At 33.2% G+C, this 20,996-nt stretch overlaps 2 protein-coding genes across 2 annotated transcripts in view; one reads left to right on the top strand and one right to left on the bottom strand.

Moving 5' to 3' along the window:
* The first annotated feature begins 171 nt into the window (after positions 1–171).
* On the top strand, positions 172–16,798 carry LOC126893192 (uncharacterized). Its single transcript, XM_050663147.1, has 3 exons — positions 172–408; positions 7,525–7,846; positions 16,530–16,798. The coding sequence occupies exons 1-3, from the start codon at positions 327–329 to the stop codon at positions 16,684–16,686; spliced, it is 561 nt and encodes a 186-aa protein (XP_050519104.1). The 5' UTR covers positions 172–326; the 3' UTR covers positions 16,687–16,798.
* LOC126893190 (golgin-84) overlaps positions 16,724–20,996 on the bottom strand; it is a 44,154-nt gene continuing 39,881 nt past the window's right edge. Inside the window, exons 8-9 of the mRNA XM_050663145.1 lie at positions 19,600–19,760; positions 16,724–16,913 (exon numbers count right to left, since the gene is read on the bottom strand). Coding sequence (XP_050519102.1) covers positions 16,854–16,913; positions 19,600–19,760 — 221 coding nt within the window. The 3' untranslated portion in view covers positions 16,724–16,853. The remainder of the gene's footprint in view (positions 16,914–19,599; positions 19,761–20,996) is intronic.

Below are 20,996 nucleotides of genomic sequence, written 5' to 3'. Positions count from 1 at the left end.
CATTTAAATATATATTGTGAATGATTATTGCTTAATGTTATGTATTATCAACAATAGTTTTTAGTAATTTTACATTTCTGTTCTGTATATTTGTTCAATTTGATGGCTGGCTGGCAGCTCTAAAAGAAATGTGGCCATCGAAGAAACTTGTTTATGATTACAAATGTTGTTACAAATTACATTTGTCACATGTCACAACACAGAAAAATGTATTTTGATTAATGTGAGATTCGTAGGATTTATAAATAAAGATATTTTGCAAAAAGAACAAAGAAATGAAATCATAATTAAGTCTGTATACTAATATATAGTGCCATAATAAAAAAATGAATATATCAGAGTTATCCAAAAATACCATTAACCTGGTCTCAGAGATTCCAAATGACTATAGAAATAAGATATTAAAATGTAAGTTTCACTTTTGTAGCTTTATAATATTAATTTAATAAGCTCTACAGGCTGTGTAGGCCTAGGGCTTTACAATTTTAGAAAATACATGTGACAGTATATTCTAATGTCTTATATATAATATTATTTAATGTCTATGTAAAAAGGGCTGCCCTATGGTTCTCCACTGTATCCTATTTTTCTCTTTCCAGTCTGTAATTTCCATAGATCCTATATCTTTCTGAAACTTTACCCCTTGGTGAACTTTTTCCTTGGTGTACCTCATCTCCTTGTCCCAACTGGTCTTCTTAGCAGTACCGTCTTTGGCATTCTTGCCCTATGCATTATCTCAAAATGACCTGCCCTCCTGATTCTTTGTGCCTTTGTGTATCTTGTTATACTTGGTTCCTTGTAAAGTATCCATAATTCTTTATTCTTCTTTGCCAACTCTTTCTTCTTCTGTTGTATTTAGCATCCAGGTCTCACATCCATAGGTGATTGTTGCTCTTATTACAGTTTTGTATATTCAGAGGTGTGACCAGGATGATCCTAAGGGGGGGTTACAACTACTTGACGGTCTCTGGGGGGTTTGGAATAGTAATGGTGTTAAGGGTATAGAGCTCAAAGTACATCTAAATGGGGGTTACAACCCCCAAAACCGCCCCCTGGTTATGCCTATGTGTATATTCTACTCTTTCTTGATACATACTTCGACTTCAATCATTTTCTTAACCCTCCATTACTCACACACGGTGTATGAGACCGGGCCTCTAAATAACTGCCTGTAACTCTGATTGTAGTGCATATTTTCAATTGCTGCTGCATATACCTCTTCAGTCATCAGTCAACTGTGTGTGAAGTCCACGTGCAGTGTAAAAAAGAGTATTGTACTTTTATTATTAGGCAAGACCTATTAATTAGTCAGGTAATTAAAAGTAGTAAGTTTTAATTAGTCAGGTAATTTAAGGTCTTTTTCTTATTTTTAATGTTTATATATTTGTTTATTTATATTTAGATATGGATTACGAGAAGGAGAAGCAAAGATTATTAAAATTATTTGAGGAAGTATCAACTGATGAGGAAACATATGAAGATGATGATTTACAAAATTACTTTTTGTTAAAGTAATATAATGTTGACACAAACGCATATTTACACAATTATATGATCATATATTCATTAAATAATATAATTGTACACAATTTTGCAAAAAAAAATTTTTTCAAATATTGCTGACCCATATTTTTGGACCCGGTCTTCTGCACCGTGCGCGAGTATTCGATCACAAAAAGTTGGCGCGAGTAACGGAAGGTTAAACTGCCCACCTTTCTGTTACCTTTTGCTATCCTGTGCTTTAGTTCATTTTGCTTGTGTCGTTTTTCATCTATTACAACACCTAGATATGTAAAGTGCTGTACTCTTTTAAATTTATACTGTTTTCCATCAAACACTGTTAACTTTAGCATATCTTCAGGTTCTTTTTCTGTGTTTCATAGCACAATGTATTTTGTTTTTTCTTCATTCATTTCTAGGCCGAATTTTTTTGCTTCTCTCAGTAATCTTCTCATTTATTTATTTATTAACGGGATACGGGATACCACCCAATTTAATATATACACAAAATATTATACAGTGGAACCTGCTTAAGTCGAACTTCTATAATTCTAAATCTTCTTTAATTCGAATTTTTATTTTGGTCCCTAGCATTTCCTATATAACTAATGGTAAAAAATCGTGAATAATTCGAATTATATTTTGGATAATTCGAACTTTTCTGCTAAGTATCTTTTCTGAATATCTTAGAATCATCTTTTGTCATTACTGAGAAGCTAAATTCTAAAAAGCAGCTAAAAATTTCGGATCCTTTTGGAAAAAAATAAAGTCGATCTTTTTTATAGCTTACAAATGTTTTAATTGGTACTTTTGGCCGAATTTTGTTAGCCAATTTTTTTAGATTGACAAAACTCGGGCAAAAATAGGAACAAAAACATCTCCAAGAAATAAAAATTAGCAACTACTGTTTTTTTGCTGATCAACTACTGATATTTATCATTTGCAGATGTTTTTGTAGCTAATCCTTGTTTTTGTAGATTTATTTTTTAATTCGAATTTTTTTAACGGTCCCTTGGGATTCGAATTATCCAATTTTCACTGTAATTATCTAGTGATACAATAAATATAAAGATATAGTAAATATGTATGACAAAAATTGGCAATGCAGCTATATAGAAAAAATAAATATTAAAATAATACAAAGTAAATAACAAATATAAATCACATAAGATTACAAAATTTTTTTAAACACTGTCTACAAACATTTTCCGAAGCGCACAGCAACAAATCAAGGTCTATTCTATTTCCATTTAGAATGATTCTACTCAGCAGAGAATGCCTACCAAAGTTGCAGCGATGAAATTTAATTGCAAAATTTAGGGATGTTCTAGTAACTCTAGAGGGAACATTAAAGTCAATTAGAGACAGTAGATCATTGCAATTAATTTTTGAATTCAGTAGTTTATGAAGAAACAAAACATCAGCATACATCCGTCTGGAAGATAGCCTAGGAAGGTTTAATTTATTTCTAATTTCTGAGTAGGAATGGTCACTTAAAGGTTTGTGTAATTTAAAACTTAAGTACCTAATGAATTTATTTTGGACTTTTTCAAGCTTGGCTATATGGACTTCATAAGTGGGTGACCAAACAACTGAGCAATACTCAAGAACAGATCTAACTAGGGAAAAATAAATCAGTCTGATGGAATTAATGTTATGCAAACACTAGAAGTTCTAATAATGAAGCCTAACATTTTAATTGCCTGGTTATTCACATAATCAAAATGAGCGCAAAAATTTAGTTTGGAATCTAATTGAACACCTAAATCTCTTACAGTTGATACAGCCTTCAGTGGTTCTTCAGCTAATTTGTAATTATAAAAGAGGTTGTTAATTCTTCTACAGAAATGAATAAAGTGACATTTTCCAACATTAATGCTCATTTGGTTCCAATTGCACAATGCCATAATTTTGTTAATATCATTTTGAAGTTTTTCACAATCTGAGACGGATTCGATAATTCTATAGATTTTCAGCAAATAGCAGAAATTTAGAGTTAATTTGAGATTTAATGTCATTAACAAATATATTAAAAAGGAAAGGCCCTAAGTGTCTTCCTTGTGGAACACCAGATGTTACGGAAATTTCACTAGATTGGAAGTGTTTAATTTTAACAAGTTGTATTCTGCTAGTTAGGTAACTACATAACCAGTTATACAGATTGCCCGTAAATCCAATAGATTTAAGCTTGTTACACAACAATTTATGATTCACAGTGTCAAATGCTTTGGAGAAATCTGTATAAATAGCATCCACCTGTAGTCTCCTTTCCAAAGCATCAGATATGTATTGCGTGAAAAGTAAAAGATTTGTAGAAGTTGATCTACCTGAAAGAAAACCATGTTGCTCTTCAATTAGTACATTGCATAAAGGTGTTTTAATAGAGTCGCATATTATACTCTCTAGAATTTTAGGAAAGAATGCTTATTGGTCTGTAGTTAGCTATATTACTCCTGTCACCTGATTTATGAATAGGAACAATAAAACTAGATTTCCACAAACTTGGACAAATACCTGAATCAAGGGAATGAGAAAACAGAAAATATAAGGGACGGGTTAAAGTACATCTACATTTTTTAATAGTATGGGTGGAATTCCATCTGGTCATGATTCTCTTTTCAAGATTTTTTTTTCAGAATCTTTATTAGATAAGAACATAAAACTTTTTACATATTAATATCTAACTCTTAGAGAATACAAAAATAGATCTTTTTTAATTTATGCACATACACTAATATTGTAGAGGGCGCCAAAGTCGAGGCCTCAAAAAAAGTAGTTCTGATGACTGCAGGCTAGTTTAGGGCTGGGGTACATACCAAAAGCATGGAGGCTGATAAGGGTGGCTTTTATACCCAAACCTGGCAAAATCGGACAGGAAAGGGCCAAGTCTCTGCGGCCATTAAGTCTGATGTCATTCGTACTGAAGACCTTAGAAAAACTGCTCGATAGGCATATCAGGGATGGTGTATTGGTTGAAAGTCCGATACATCGGGGACAATATGCATATCGAGCGGGAGTCTCCACAGAAACGGCACTGCACCATCTTGTACAGAGAGTGGAGTACGTTCTAGAAAACCAAGAGGTGATGTTGGGTGCATTTCTCGATATTGAGGGAGCATTTGACAACACCTCCTACGAAGCGATCACAAGGGCGATCCGTCTAAAAGGAATAGACGAAACAAGCTGTAGATGGATAGACTGCATGCTGAGAAGCCGTGTGATATATGCTACGTTGCTAGGGGATACAGTGTCAGCTCAGGTAGCCAGAGGCTGCCCACAGGGGGGAGTCTTATCTCCTCTATTGTGGAATCTGGTCATGGATGGCCTGATAGCTAGACTTGACAACGATAGGCATCACGTCCTGGGCTATGCGGATGACCTAGTCATCTTAGCCCACGGAAAATTTAATGGTACAGTCAGAGATCGAATGCAACAGGCTCTGACCGTAGTTACAGAATGGACTTCAAATGTAGGGCTTAACATCAGTCCTCTAAAGTCCAAAATCATGAAATTTACTAAAAGAAGGAATTCAGAGGAATTGGGTCCTCTAAGTCTAAATGGTGTACATTTAAATCTGGTGAGTGAAGTAAAGTATCTCGGGATAATAATAGACTCAAGACTTACTTGGAATCAGCAGATAGAAAGAATAACAAAGAGAGCGGTATCTACGTTAATGGTAGCCAGACGTACTCTTGGAAAAATGTGGGGTTTGAGACCAGACATGGTATATTGGGCTTATAACATGGTGGTAAAACACACAATTACAAATGCATCAGTGGTATGGAGGTCAAAAGTGCAGCAAAAAAGTGCCATCATCAAATTAAGCAAGGTGCAAAGACTTGCTTGTCTCGGGATCACGGGGGCTATGAGGGGCACACCTACGGCAGGTATGGAGGCACTACTGGATCTCCCTCCTTTACATATAACAATAAGAGGTGAGGCGAGAATGGGCTATTATAGACTGCGAGAAAACCTGAGCAACGTACCAGTTAAATCAGGACATATTAAAATAACGAATGAAATTAATGATGCCGAATGGATGATGATTTCTGACCATATGACATCAAGATATATGCCTGAAGTACCTTTTCAAGTGGACATTTGCCCACGAGACGAATGGGACAGAGGAAACTCTCGACACACTGCAGGGTCGCACCTGGTATACGGACGGGTCTAAAACTGCAGACGGTTCAGGCGCAGGAATATTCTATAGTGGTGGAAATTTCAACATTTCTATTCCACTGGGGGAATGTACCTCCGTATTTCAGGCAGAGATTTTTGCAATCTTGCAGTGTGCAAGAGAAAACAACCTGAGGGCATTCGAACTGCAGCGGGTTAACATATGCACAGATAGCCAAGCAGCCATTGGGGCTCTTATAAGTCCTAAGGTGAACTCTAGGCTGGTGTGAGAATGTCGACAAGAACTTGATAGACTGGCACAACATAACAGTGTTATACTGGTATGGGTTCCAGGTCATCGGGGCATATACGGCAATGAAAGAGCTGATGCACTTGCCAAGAGAGCATCAGCTACAAAATACCTGGGTCCAGAGCCGGCCGTGGGAGTGCCAAAAAGCACCGTCCGCGAACGAAAAAAAGCCTGGATCCGAAGCCAACACAACTCACACTGGGAGAGTGTACCCGGTCAAACACATGGCAAGATGTATATCGGACAGACATGTGCTAGTAGAGCTGAGTTACTGCTGAAAACAAGCAGGAATCAGCTCAGAGTCATAACAGGTTTCCTCACTGGACATGCGCCAGTTAAGGGTCACCTACATACAATGGGGCTGTTTCATGGAGACTTGAGCTGCAGACTCTGTAACAGAGAACCTGAAACAGTCAACCATATCTTGCATGACTGTGAGGCATTGGATCGGAGGCGGCAAACACTTTTCGGAGACATCGAAATGACTCCAAATTTATATGGCACCCACCCACTAGACCTGTACAAGCTGGTACAGGGTTCCAGAATTCTGGAGTGGGTTTCATAAACAATGGAAGATGTACAATAAGCCAAGTGGCTGCAGTACAACCGGTTCACAACAGACGGCTTCCAGGGAAAAAAAAAAAAAAGTTCTCATGGCGGACTAGAGGACAGTTAATCTCAGGATTGAAATCTCTGAAACAGAAAAATCGTACGGCATTTAAAAAAGGAAGGTTTCTTACGTGACAATTTACTACCGTTAGTGAAAAATTCCACAAAAAAAGATTTTACGGAAATTTGAAAAATTTTTGTGAAAAAATCGCCCGTTTTTCTTCAGTTTTTCTTGGTTAAAAAACATTTATTTTTTATTTTTTGGTCAAATTGGGGTAAATTGTCACGTAAGAAACCTTCCTTTTTCAAATGCAGTACGATTATTTTGTTTCCGACATCCCAATCCTGAGATTAACTGTCCGCCATCATTTTTCGAGGCCTCGACATTTGCGCCTTCTACAATATTAGTGTATGTGCATAAATGAAAAAAGATATATTTTTTTGTACTCTCTAAGAGTTAGATATTGATATGTAAAAAGTTTTATGTTCATTTTTAATAAAGGTTCTGAGAAAAAAATTCTTGAAAAAAATGATTATTTTTGGTCTTCTAAAGTGTACTAGTACCTTAATTCATTATACGATTTTGCTAGCAGCATAAGGTAGTCGGTGTAGGCCATGCATTGATGCTCATTAGACGTTATGGTACTATGGTAGATTGTATCTGTGTTTCTATTCTGCTGTTACTTATAATTATTTCCAAAACCAGATTAAATAACACTGTCAATAGAGAGTCACCTTGTCTAAGTCCTTTTTTAACTACAAACTCTTCAGAGAGTGTTCCACACTATTTCTTTGCTTGTTCTATTGAAGCTCATTCTTATTAGATTAACTTGTTCTCTGGTATTCTCAGCTGTCTTAGTGCTTCATACATTTCTTCTCATCAACTTTATCATAAGTCTGTTTAAAGTCTATGAATAGCGCTTACAAAACCATTTTATGTTTTTTCAAGTTTTATAATATCCCTTACTAATTGCTTTTTATTGTAGTGGTATTCTCCTCATATCTGTTAACAGAACAGGAAAGAACGAAAACTGTTCTTAATTTATCAAGAGATATAAGTATTCCTAAAGAAGACCTAGAAGAAATTTTAGGTGTATATTTGATGTTTGTTACACTTTTTTTGCGATTTGATGATAACGAATTTGTTGAGCGGTTAACGGAAATTGGATTTTCTCCAGAATTTATAGAAAATTTGCCATTAATAGGAAATCGAGAAAGCATTATAGAGAATTTAAGAAGGAGCTATACTGAAACTTTTGGAAAGCTATCTTTATTTCGGTGGAGAATTGATATCAGTTTAAGTAATAGGTAAGCTACTAATTTATATAACTTTAATGGTTTCCCTAGTCCACCAGTCATCCAATACACCATGAAATACTCGTGTATAACATGTACAAACATATTCAGGCATATTTTCAATATTTTAACTACAAATTTACTCCAAATATCTTCTTCAAGTGAAGCCCGTTGAAACTTTGGCTATTAATATGACAATTCTGCTCTTGCTTATGGCATTTCTGAATAGTTCTACAGATGTGAGCCTGAACCACTTCCGCAGATTTTAGAGCCACGAGCATGGCGCGAGGATATATATCCACTGACATATATTAAGATATATATCGTGATATATATCATGATATTCATATTATAAATATCGTGATATATATCAGTGTTTTATTTCGTGCTAATTTTTACATAAGAAGGCATTGTGGCAAATGTTAAAGACTTTCTAGAAAGATTGCATCCTGTTTCAGTGGCAGTTGATAGAATGTAACGAGACAAATACAATTGTTGTTGCCGTAGAAATTTGGATTCAACTGGAAAGAGATCTGAGTGATCAACCAATTCAAATTAAGAACGTTTATTACCAAAGGAGGAATATGGCTCTAGGTTCGCCTCATTTTTTGGCAAACTTACTGGACCATCGCTTTCTGGGAGAAAGACTTACTGCCGAACAAAAAGGACAGGCTTATGAATATTTAAATTCAACACAGATTTTGTTCCGTTTGTAATGGCCGTAACTTCGAAGTCTAAACCTTCCGTCTTTCATGTATGGTCCAAATTTCAAAAAAAAAACATCTCCATTATTATGGAGGAAGTCTGTTCCAATCGCTGAATCTGCTTGGCCTGATAAAAACATATTTCTCGAATGCATTAACCAATTACTTACAGCAGTAGCCTCAACGGCAGGCATTGAAAGGTGCTTTTCAAGCTTTGGACTTGTGCATTCCAAATTACGAAATAATTTAGGAACAGAAAAGGCTGCTAAACTTGTATTCATGTTTATATATTTAAACAGTTCTTCATACCAAAAACATGACAATTTGGAATGGATTTGGCCTGAACAAGAAGCTGAAAGAAGGGAAAATGAAGAGGCAGAATTAAGTCTTGGGTGCTTTACTGGTTTTGATTCAGACACTTCCGATGTTGAACCTTTATCTTAATTAATTTTCTAAATGATTTTGTTTTTTAAATGTTCAGAATTTTAAGTTATTTTGGAAAAATAGAAATACCTATAATAATATGTTTATGTTAATGTTTTCAATATTTTTAGTTAATTTAGTTGTTACTTGGATACGCCTATCATTTTGTTTTCTGTTTATGTAACATATTACCATACGTATGTTTATACTTTGACAAAAATTTTTGTATTTTTTATTTAAGTAAAAATATATCTTTTATTAGATATGTATTTTTTATTTAAAGTAAAAATATATCTTTTATACTGTTACATTTTACAATTAGGGCCGGTTGTTCGAACGCTAATCAAGAAGTTGATTATAATCAATCATTTATTGTAATCAATTTTCTTGATGGGAATCAAATCGCGACATGAAAAATACATGTAAAACACTAATCAGTTATTGATTGTAGGTAAAACAGTAATTAAAATATAGCCGCAGCTCTTAAATTATTAAAAATTGCTTATTATTATTATTGATTTGTAAGTAAAAACAAGAAATTAACATCAGAAAGAGTTTAATTATGTTTTATTTTAAATTAAAACCAAAATAATAAAATAAATCAGTCAACATAACCTCAAAATGCGACATCTGTCAGAAGTACGCTTAATCAAATATAATTGTAATTACATATTTGATAATGATCAGTTTTGATTAGCGTTCGAACAACCGGCCCTAAGAGTCTTATTTTAATAGTTTCTCTATTGAAATGTTTTCCAAAATATCATATAAATATCACATTTTGGATATATATCGGATATACAGGGTGTCCAGAAACTCTACCGACAAACGAAGACAGGAGATTCTTCAGATAATTTTAAGATAATTTAACCTAATTTACTTAGTCCGAAAATGCTTCCTAAGGGAGCTAGAGCTCTTTGAAGATGGTGTCTTGTAATTAGTTTTTCTTAAATACCTCCAGGACGCTTCTCTTTAGAAAAACAAAAATTGGTACGCGTTTTTATCTTTAAGATATAAATCTAATCCATCCATTGCAAATGTCTAGTACCGATCGTAGGCGTCCGTTTTGGGTAGGGCAACGGTTATTTTAACGCATAACTTTTTTATCTTTAACTTTTATGCATTTCTGACACTGGACTCTTAAATTGTGAAGTATTCTAGTACTAAAAGGTACTCTTGTTTTAAATCGATAGGACACACCGTTTTCTAGAAAAATCGATTTGAATTTTTTTCGCTTTTTGAATTAAAAAAAAATTCAAAAAAAAACTGTTTAGAAAGACGAAAACTGGTACATTTTTTTATATTACAGAGATAAATCGATTTCATTAATTGTGAATTTCTAATACTGGTCATAGGCGTCCGTTTTGGGTAGATCAACAGTTATTTTATAGAATAACTTTTTTGTCTTGAATTTTTGAGCATTTTTGACACTAGATTATTAAATTATGAGGTATTCGAGTACGAAAAGTTACTCTTAGGGCCGGTTGTTCGAACGCTAATCAAAACTGATCATTATCAAATATTTAATTACAATTATATTTGATTAAGTGTACTTCTGACAGATGTCGCATTTTGAGGTTATGTTGACTGATTTATTTTATTATTTTGGTTTTAATTTAAAATAAAACATAATTAAACTCTTTCTGATGTTAATTTCTTGTTTTTACTTACATATCAATAATAATAATAAGCAATTTTTAATAATTTAAGAGCTGCGGCTATATTTTAATTACTGTTTTACCTACAATCAATAACTGATTGGTGTTTTACATGTATTTTTCATGTCGCGATTTGATTCCCATCAAGAAAATTGATTACAATAAATTATTGATTATAATCAACTTCTTGATTAGCGTTCGAACAACCGGCCTTTACTTTATGTTGGTAAAATACTTCGTTTTTTGTTGAAAAGTTCTTTCAATTTTTTTTCAAATTCCAGAAACGAAAAACTTTCAAATCGATTTTTATAGAAAACGGTGTGTCCTACCGACTTAAAGCAAGAGTACCTTTTAGTACTAGAATACCTCACAATTTAATAATCCGGTGTCAAAAATGCATAAAAGTTAAGGACAAAAAAGTTATGCGATAAAATACCCGTTGCTCTACCCAAAACGGACGCCTATGACCGGTACTAGAAATTTGCAATGGGTGGAAGCGATTCATCTCTGAAAAGTAAATATGCATACCAATTTTCGTTTTTCTAAATAGAAGCGTTCTGGAGGTATTTAAGAAAAACTAATTTCATGACGCCATCTTCAAAGAGCTCTAGCTCCCTTAAGAAGCATTTTCGAACTAGGTGAATTGGGTTAAATTGTCTTAAAATTATCTGAGGAATCTCCTGTCTTTGTTTGTCGGTAGAGTTTCTGGACACCCTGTATATCATATACAGGGTGCGCCAAACCTCTGGTTTTCTTTGATTACGGCTAAATTATGGGATATACAAAAAAATGTTTTTAACAAAATTAATGTATATCGAAACCGTCTATAATTTAAAATTATTTTCGATTATACAGGGTGAGTCAGAACGATGGTACGAACCAAAGTTGTGTTTTTTTAAATGGAACACCCTATATATTAAATCATTTTTGAATATATTTTTTAAAAATATTAAGAATTTGTATAAGGTATTATAGGCCTAAAATTAACAATTTTCGAAATATTTACACTTTTATTCAGAAAAATGGTAATATTCAAAGGGCTGTGAATTAGGCTTTCAAGGTAATAAAAATTTAAATGATATTCCAAAGTTTTTTTAGTATACTGTTATTTTTTAAATAAATTAACATATTTGACATATAGCCATAGAGTATACAGTGTGATCACTATTTGCAAATACAAAATTTTCTCATTTTTTTTAAATGGGACACCCTGTATATGAGTATTTTCTTTTCTAGTAAATATTTCAACCTTTCTTTTGGTATTAGGTTGTATGCACCTAGCATGTTTCGTTTTGTAGATATTTAAAAAAAAACTATAGATTTTACGTTTTTGCGGATTTTTTATTAAAAAAATTTTTTGCAAAAAAAATAATTATAATCTGGTTCTAGAAACATCCATTAAAATATCAAATATGAAAATAAAAACGTAATTAAAGATTAAAATAAATCGCATACTAGTACAATTCAATTGAATTTAATAACTTAAAATTATTTTACAAAAAATATTTTACCATACTAATGAATGCCTAAATTAGTTACTAAATTAAATAAACAACCAAATTTGATATCTACCCTAGAAACTTTTCTACATCTTGAGAACGTATAAAGTATGCTTTGAAACAAATGAACGTTATAGAAGTATATTATGAAGTAAATAGTATCTACATAATATGTAGTTGTGTCACAAAAGCTGGTAATAATTTCTAATGGTTTCGCCCAAAACAAATAATGTCATATCCACCAATTGTTCGGTTGAAAAATTGAAATTTAAAATATAAAAAATTGTTACAAAAATTTCAACTACAAAAGTATTACCAGCTTTTGTGACACCAGTTAATACTATTTATATTAATAAATAATTTGGCTGATACATTTAACATTCATTTGTTTCAAAGCATACTTTATAATTATGTTCTCAAGATGTAAGTAAATTTAAGAGGTATTTAAATTAAAAGTATAACTGATCTTAGTCGTAAGTACAATATACTAACTAACAATTAATTTGGTACAGGAAAGTTTCTGTGGTAGAGAAATTTCTAGGGTAGATATCAAATTTGGTTGTTTATTTAATTTAGTAACTAATTTATGAATTCATTAGTATCGTAAAATATTTTTTGTAAAATAATTTTAAGTTATTAAATTCAATTGAATTGTACTAGTGTGCGATTTATTTTAATCTTTAATTACGTTTTTATTTTCATATTTGATATTTTAATGTATGTTTCTAAAACCATATTATAATTATTTTTGTTTGCAAAATTTTTTTTTAATAAAAAATCCGCAAAAACGTAAAATCTATAGTTTTTTTTTAAATATCTACAAAACGAAACATGCTAGGTGCATACAACCTTATACCAAAAGAAAAGTTGTAATATTTACTACAAAAGGCAATATTCATATACAGGGTGTCCCATTAATAAAAAATATGAGAAAATTTTGTATTTGCAAATAGTGATCACACTGTATACTCTATAGCTATATGTCAAATATGTTAATTTATTTAAAAATAACAGTATACTAAAAAAACTTTGGAATATCATTTAAATTTTTATTACCTCGAAAGCCTAATTCACAACCCTTTGAATATTACCATTCTTCTGAATAGAAGTGTAAATATTTCGAAACTTGTTAACTTTAGACCTATAATACCTTATACAAATTATTAATATTTTTAAAAAATATATTCAAAAATGATTTAATATATAGGGTGTTCCATTTAAAAAAACACAACTTTGGTTCGTACCGTCGTTCTGACTCACCCTGTATAATCGAAAATAATTTTAAATTATAGACGGTTTCGATATACATTAATTTTGTTAAAAACATTTTTTTGTATATCCCATAATTTAGCCGTAATCAAAGAAAACCAGAGGTTTGGCGCACCCTGTATATCCGATATTTTGATATTTATACAAATATCATGGATATTTTGTACCCTGGCCACGAGTGTCTTCTCCTACCTGGCCCATGCTTACTGTCTATTTTCCCCTAGATAATCAATTGCAGTAGATGGTACTTATCTTATCTCAATATATGGCCTAGATATTTAAGTTTTCTTTGTTTAATTGTGCTCTCGATTTCTTTCTCTTTTCTGATTCTGGGGATTACCTCTATGCTGGTGACATGTTCGGTTCAGGATATACGAAGAATGTGTGTATACACTTACATTTTGAAAGCTTCTAGTTTTCTTATGAGCGTCTCTGTCAGCATCCACGTCTCCACACCATACAGTAAGATCGGAGAAATGTAGCATTTAATTAGATGTAGTTTTAGGGGAAGATACAAATCCTTGCTTACCTTGCCTCTAAATATATTTTTTTAATATTTCCTTCTACCTAATCCTATTATTATTTGTACAAAATTATTGCATACTATTAGTAAATGATACAAGTAAACTATTAGGTCACTCCGTATCAGTTTACCTTCCCAAAAAAATTAAGTCAAAAAATTCTATGAATGCATATTAACAAATATAGAAATCTTTGCGTTAATTAAATGATTTTCTTGTATGTAAAGAAACTCTAAAAGTACTATAATATCCTTTCTTTTAAAGTATTACTAGTTATGACATTGCATAGTCAGGTGAAGCATATGGTACAGTAGACTCTCTCTATAATGATTACGGATATTATGAGGTTTCGCTTATAATAAGGCATATTTGGTTATAACGAGGAAAAATGAAATCGAAGAATGTGTTTCTTTACCTGTTTTTAGCGCAGTAATAGCTATAAATAAATACCCCAACTGCCTGTATATAGAAATGCCGAACATCTATGTTATTATCGAGGCCAGTGCTGTAATAAACTCCACCGCCTGTAATAAACTTCCTGTTTATCGACCTATATTGAATATTGTAGGAAATTTACAATTTATGATGGCGAAGTCTCATTGTTAAGGTCGACCATCGACACCTAATAAACTACGTAAGAGGCATCAAAACATTTCAGTGGTGAAGAACATGATAAAACGAGATCCACTTATAGCGAGGTAATTAGTCTGCTATTTCAGTTCTCGTTATAGAGGGAGACTACTGTAGTACCTTATCACTTTCACAAAGTTTGTAAAATATATTCTTAAAAATTATTAATAAAAATCTTAGTGCTATAAAAAATAATCCTACAAATATTTCACAGCTTTAGTACTTAGCTCTGAGATCATTATGAGTTCTTCTTCCTTTTATGTAGGTAAGTCTTACATAGACGTATGTCTGTGTATAGTGTTCATAGCAGATTATTATTTTAAGTTGTTTTTTCTCCCATTTTCTCTCTGATATTCTTCTTCTGTATAAATAAGTGTTCCGTACAATCCATATTCAGTCCTTTGACTCGTGATTTTTGTTTGTGTTGGTGCCGCTCTCTTGTGTGTGAGGTATTACATGATGATTTTTATTTTACATAATACTAGGCTCTGGTAGCTGTTACATCTGCTGAGTTGAGGCATCTTGCATCCATTATTTGTGACGGATTTATATCTCTATTGGTTATAACATATCATATTATCATAGATCTATGTCCACATGTCTCCTGTATCCCAATCAACCTAAGTGCATGATAAAGACGTTTCCTTTAGACAGACTGTATCATACGCCTGCTAGAAGTCTATAAACAGGAGCTTCATGTTTAGCTGTTGTTCGTAGGTACCGCTCTGTAACACCTTTGGTACGAAAATCTGATTGATGGTAGATCTTCCTTTCTTAAAACCACCTTGATATTCCCCTACCTGCACACTAACATATATGTCTAATTTTTCTCTTATAACCTTGGCAAGGACTTTATAAATTATATTTATTAAGCAAAGCGATACCTCTGTAACTTTCACACTGAGATTTATCTCCCTTTTTAAATACCGGACATATTACAGCCTGACTCCATTGTTTTGGCATTTCTTCCTGAACCCATATCATCTTTAGTAGGCTACATATTCTCTTTTCTAATACTTTACCCCCATGTTTAATCATCTCTCCAGGAATGTCGTTGATACCCGCACTCTTGTTATTATTTATGCTTCTTAAACTTATATTATTTCCTCATCTGTCGGCGGCTCCACTACATCCTCTTGGTTGTAGTTTTCTTGAACACTTCCTCTGAACCTCGTCATTACCTTCCTGCCTCTCATTTAGCAGTTCCTCAAAATGTTCTCTCCATCTATCCAGTTTTCCTTCCTTGTCGCCTATTAGGTGCCCCTCCTTGCTCCTGTAAAATTTTTGTCCTCTTGAATACTGTTCTTTACTTCTTGGTAGAAATTTATAATGTTCTTGTTGATATAGTGTTGCTCAATATCTTCAAGCTTTTTACTCATGTGTTCCCGCTTTTTATATCTACACATTTCTTTTGTTTCTTCTCTCTTGTTCATATTTCTTTCTATTTTTTTCACTTGGCTCATCCAGCATTCTTCGCCGTGCCTGATTCCTTTTCTCTAAACTTTGCCAAACTAAGCCAAGTCAACTGAAGTCTGCCACTTGGCAGACTTCTGTTGACCAATATGGTTGTTTGAGACTTCGGGTAGGGTCTCGCAATGTTCCCGGAAAGTATCTGCTAACATCTCCTACAAGCCTTTATAATTTTACGATTTAAGAATGTAAATTGAATTCGACATTAACCACCGTTTGGTTCTGGGGCTATTTTGCAAGTACATGAGTTCACTGATGATGGACTGATAAGTCCAAAAACGTTCGTTCTAAACAAATTTATGTAATCCATTTGGATTTTTAATTAAATTATACCTACTACTAAGGGGTTTTTTACTTCGATATTAGAGTTTTTTAACTACATGGTATACAGCCAAGTCCCGTGAACTTTAGAATAACTATGTAATTGTTAGTTTTAAGTTCTTACGAAAGAAATATGCTTTTGATAATTTCCATGTAGACTGTGTTTTAGTCTCATTATCTAACCATATTCTTGTTTTTAGTGATTTAGTTAAAGTTCCCAATGTTGTGGTGTTATCAATAACGTTATCAAACAGAAAGAAGTATACCATAGAGCTGGATCCAACAACATTCCATAAATTGAGATACAGTGTCTCGTTCCTTTTAAATCAATTAAATTCGCTAAGATCAAACAAATGATTTTATAAAAATGTTAAAATAAAAAAGAAAAACCAAATATTGTATAACATGTAATTTATTAAAAAATATATATGTACAGTTCAAACTGGATAATATAAATAAATAAAAATCACCAGGGATATTTTATTAAAATAAACTATATATAAAATAATGTAACAGTTTATTATCTAGCGGTTGCTAGGAGCATACAGGAATAGAATGATGAACACCCAGGTATGCAGCAGAACCTAAAAATATTTTTATAAATAAAATATCAGTACCCAAAAGCGATGCAATGAAAATGAGTTAAAGGAAACGTAAAAACATTGATTTTCCAGAGTATGCAGTTATTTTTGTGGAATTTGGGCTTTCAATGCAGTTTTGTGTAATGTGTAATGGAACACTGTTTTCCGGGTCTATAGACCATCCTCAGAAACTATATCTTCCAATTAACCTGAGAAGATGTAAAGGGGAATTAGAATCTAAAATAGAAGCTAAAATACAGATGAATATACTGAATACAACAAATGTTACCAATGTTCAAGAAAGGAGACCCCCAACAATTATAGAGGTATAAATCTACTGAACATCGCACTTAAGCTTACCACAAAAGTCCTAACCAACAAAATCAATAAACTAACAACTTTATCAGATGAACAACAAGAATTCAGATCCGGAAGATCCTGCGTAGAAGCCGTATTTGTACTATGACAAATCACGGAAAAGGTCGTCGAGTACAATAAACCAGCATATCTGTTTTATAGACCTGACAAAGGCTTTTGATCGCATCCAAGTCGAAGACGTCTTACACCTACTGCATAGAAGAAACATACCAATCAATATAAACCACCGAAAACATCTACTTCCATAATCGAATACAGGCAAAGATAAATGGAAAACTAACACAGTTTATACCACTACAAAGCGGAGTCAGACAAGGTGACTCGTTAAGCCCACTGCTCTTTAATATAATAATTGACGAAATAATAGAAGCAGTACGTAAAGGTCATGGTTACAGAATGTGGAACAAAGAAATCCAAATATTATGTTGTGCAGACGAAGCCGCATTAATCGCCAAAGATTAACATACATCTTCAATAATATCGGCAGAAAAAACCAAATGTATGACAACATCTAAATACCCACTACGATGTAAAATCGAAATTGATGGGGAAACAAATAAAGCAGGAAGCAAGGTTTAGATATCTGGGAATAGATATAACTAAGTTCCGGAAATGTTGAAGAAGAAGTACGACAACAAAGGTTAAAAGCAAGTAAAGCGGCGGGATCTCTTAATGACACAATCTGGAAAAACAAACACCTAAGACAAGACACAAAAACCAGAATCTATAAAGCAGCAATTAGACCTATATTGACATACACGGAGGAGACAAGACCTGACACATCTAAAACGAGACGACTACTAGAAACAACAGAAATGAAAATACTTCGACGAATATCAGGGAAAAGTCTGTTGCATAGGAAGAGAAGCGAAAATATAAGAAGAGCATGCAATGTAGAAGATATAAATGTATGGGTGAGAAAACGGAAACAGGAGTGGAACGAACACAGTAGAATGGCAGAGGATAAGATAGTACGAATAGCATGAGATAAGTCCCCAAATGGATGAAGAAGCATTGGCAGACCAAGAAAAAGATGGTGCGATAATTTAAACAATTTAGGAGGCTAACATTGAAGAAGAAACAGGCTTTAAAGCCTACATACAAGAATGAAGAAGAAGAAGAATAGAACAGAAACGAGAAAGTTATGAAGCAGCAAAGAAAATAAAAAAAAGATCTGCAGAAAAAAGGAACAAGAATACGGAAATAAGGGAAATAAGTTACAAGATATAGAAAATCATATGATAAAGAAATTAATAATTTTTACCAAAAGATAAAAATACGCTTCCCAGAATCCCATGCTTCTACTGAAGTAAAGAAGGCACGCTAATAGGTGACTTGCCAAGAAAACTAGAGAGGTGGGCAAAATACTTTAAGGAACTCCTAACCTCAAAGGACAATACCAATGAAATACAATCAAAACTGAACCCGAGCAAAACAACAATGAGGCTGAAATTCTGAAATAAAAAAATTATCAGATCAGGAGCTAGAGGCAATAATCAAGCAGCTGAATAAGAATAAGGGTCCAAGAGACAACAGTATCACAGCAGAAATATTCAAGGAAAGTGGACAGCTATTTCTCAAACGACTAAACAACCTAATGCAACGAATTGGGAAAAATAAGAAATTGCCGCAAGGCTGGAAAAATGCATCCATATGCCCGATCCACAAAAAGGGAGATAAAAACCATCCCAAAATTATAGAAGAATTGCTCTATTAGATTTAGCATATAAGATATTGGCTTAATTATTAAAAAACATCTTTTATAAGAATATCAGGGAGCGTTTAGAAGAGGCAGATCTACACTTGATCAGAGTTTTACAATGAAACAAATATTGCTCAACAGCTACGAACAAAACATATGTTTGCAATTCTGTTTATATACTTTAAGCAGGCTTAGGACTCAATTGACAGAAAAAACTATATGAACTTACTGTAAAAAAATGTCTACCTAACTTATTAAGTTAGTGGAAATGATCTTAAAAAACATTAAATAAAATGGTGATCCTGGAAGGACGTTTATCAGAGTCTTTTACAGTAAGGAAGGAATTAAGACAAAAAGATCCACTGTCCGCAACGTTATTTAACCTTATGCTAGAAGCTACCCTACGACAAAGTGGTGTAAAGACAGATTGATGGTATACTATACCACAAGAGACAAGAAGTTGTCGCTTTTGCAGACGATGTAGCATTGCATTGAGTGCGAGATCAAAATCAAAATTTTTCAATTTTCTCTTCAGATTATCAGCTTAAGTTAGGTATTTGGTAATTAAATGAAAGCTACACCACTAAGATGCTATATTTTGTCACTTACCATATAACTAAAAACACAAACTCGAGCTACTGGATATCGTCTAAGAAATACTCCAGTTCTGATACTAACAGCATCAAGAGTTGAATATGCATGTTTGACTCTGCGAGTAACCCCGGCATCAAATGGGGATACACGCATAAATTTTGGAACTGGTATCGAATCTGAAAAGAATTATCAATTATTTATGTAGATACTCAACTAATTCACTCAACGTATACCTATACTTTGTTTCACGTTAAGAATAGAACGTTACGCTTGCCGAGATCAGTGTTGCCAAACCTCTCGCGCACGGGTGGATACTCGACTGCCGATATACGATTCATTCTACTAGTCAGTACGGCGCAGTGGTCCAAAATCTTAAAAAAAAAAATTCGACTTTTCGAGAATATTATTACATTTTCTAAAAGAGAATTAAATCCCCTATTCAGTGTTTGCAACCCTAGAGTTATATCTCCTATAGCTGAATTTCCAGTTCAGTTCAAAATTGACCTTCGTACGGAATAGAAGTTCAGTTAAGAATAATGAATATTTTATACGCACACTCTTGTGCGTGTATCTCGAAAACGAAGTGCGCAAATTCAATTCTGCAAAATGGAGAATATTCATGGAGCCATTTATAATAAAAGCTGATAATAACAAAATATCCTGCCCTTCTGGTTTTGCGAGAATTTTTTGTACAAACGCTCTGTGCTATGAGTTTCAATATGAATCGTTAACAACGCAGAATAAACAGATCATGCCGCGGCATTCAGGTAGTTGTTATGTCTGTAGATCTTTAGTTATTTCAGGATCGTAGATAAAAGGGCCAGGTGCAGTAATGTTGAAAAATAAAGTAAAAATTAGTTTTAACTTTCATATGATTAATAATCGAATTTAAGGTTGGAATAAAAAATTGGCAGATTGCATCCGCCATTTTGTTTTTTGACATTTCGATTTGTAACGTGGTCGTTGCGTTTGTTGCTCCAGGTAACAAAATCAGTCGAAGAAAAAAGTTCACTTTTAAGACATTTTTACTTGGAATCAAAATATACAAAAGATAAGATAATTAGCCTTGATTACTCGTTAATTTCGTTAATAAAATATATTTATAATCTACGCATCTCGAGCTTTCGGTTCGGGTCGATGTGACGATATTTTGCACATGAATGAATGATATTGACGATCGCGTGGAATTACTTTTATTACTTTTATTAATATGAAATGGACGTATAAGGAGAGTAAATCTCGCTCAGCTCGCCAGGGGAAAAGACATGTTCGAAAATACGATCACCGCTCGTATAAGGATAGGTAAAAGGAAAAACCGCCCGATTCGTTCAGCACACCAAAACTACGGCGGAAAATGGTCGGGATAACTCACCTCTTACACCTCGTTGTTGTTTATTATTCTTCGATCAACG

The sequence above is a fragment of the Diabrotica virgifera genome, chromosome 10 (genome assembly GCF_917563875.1).
Source record: "Diabrotica virgifera virgifera chromosome 10, PGI_DIABVI_V3a".
NCBI lineage: Eukaryota > Metazoa > Arthropoda > Insecta > Coleoptera > Chrysomelidae > Diabrotica > Diabrotica virgifera.
Note: the sequence above shows the minus strand (reverse complement) of the source record. Positions and strands in the feature narration are given on the sequence as shown.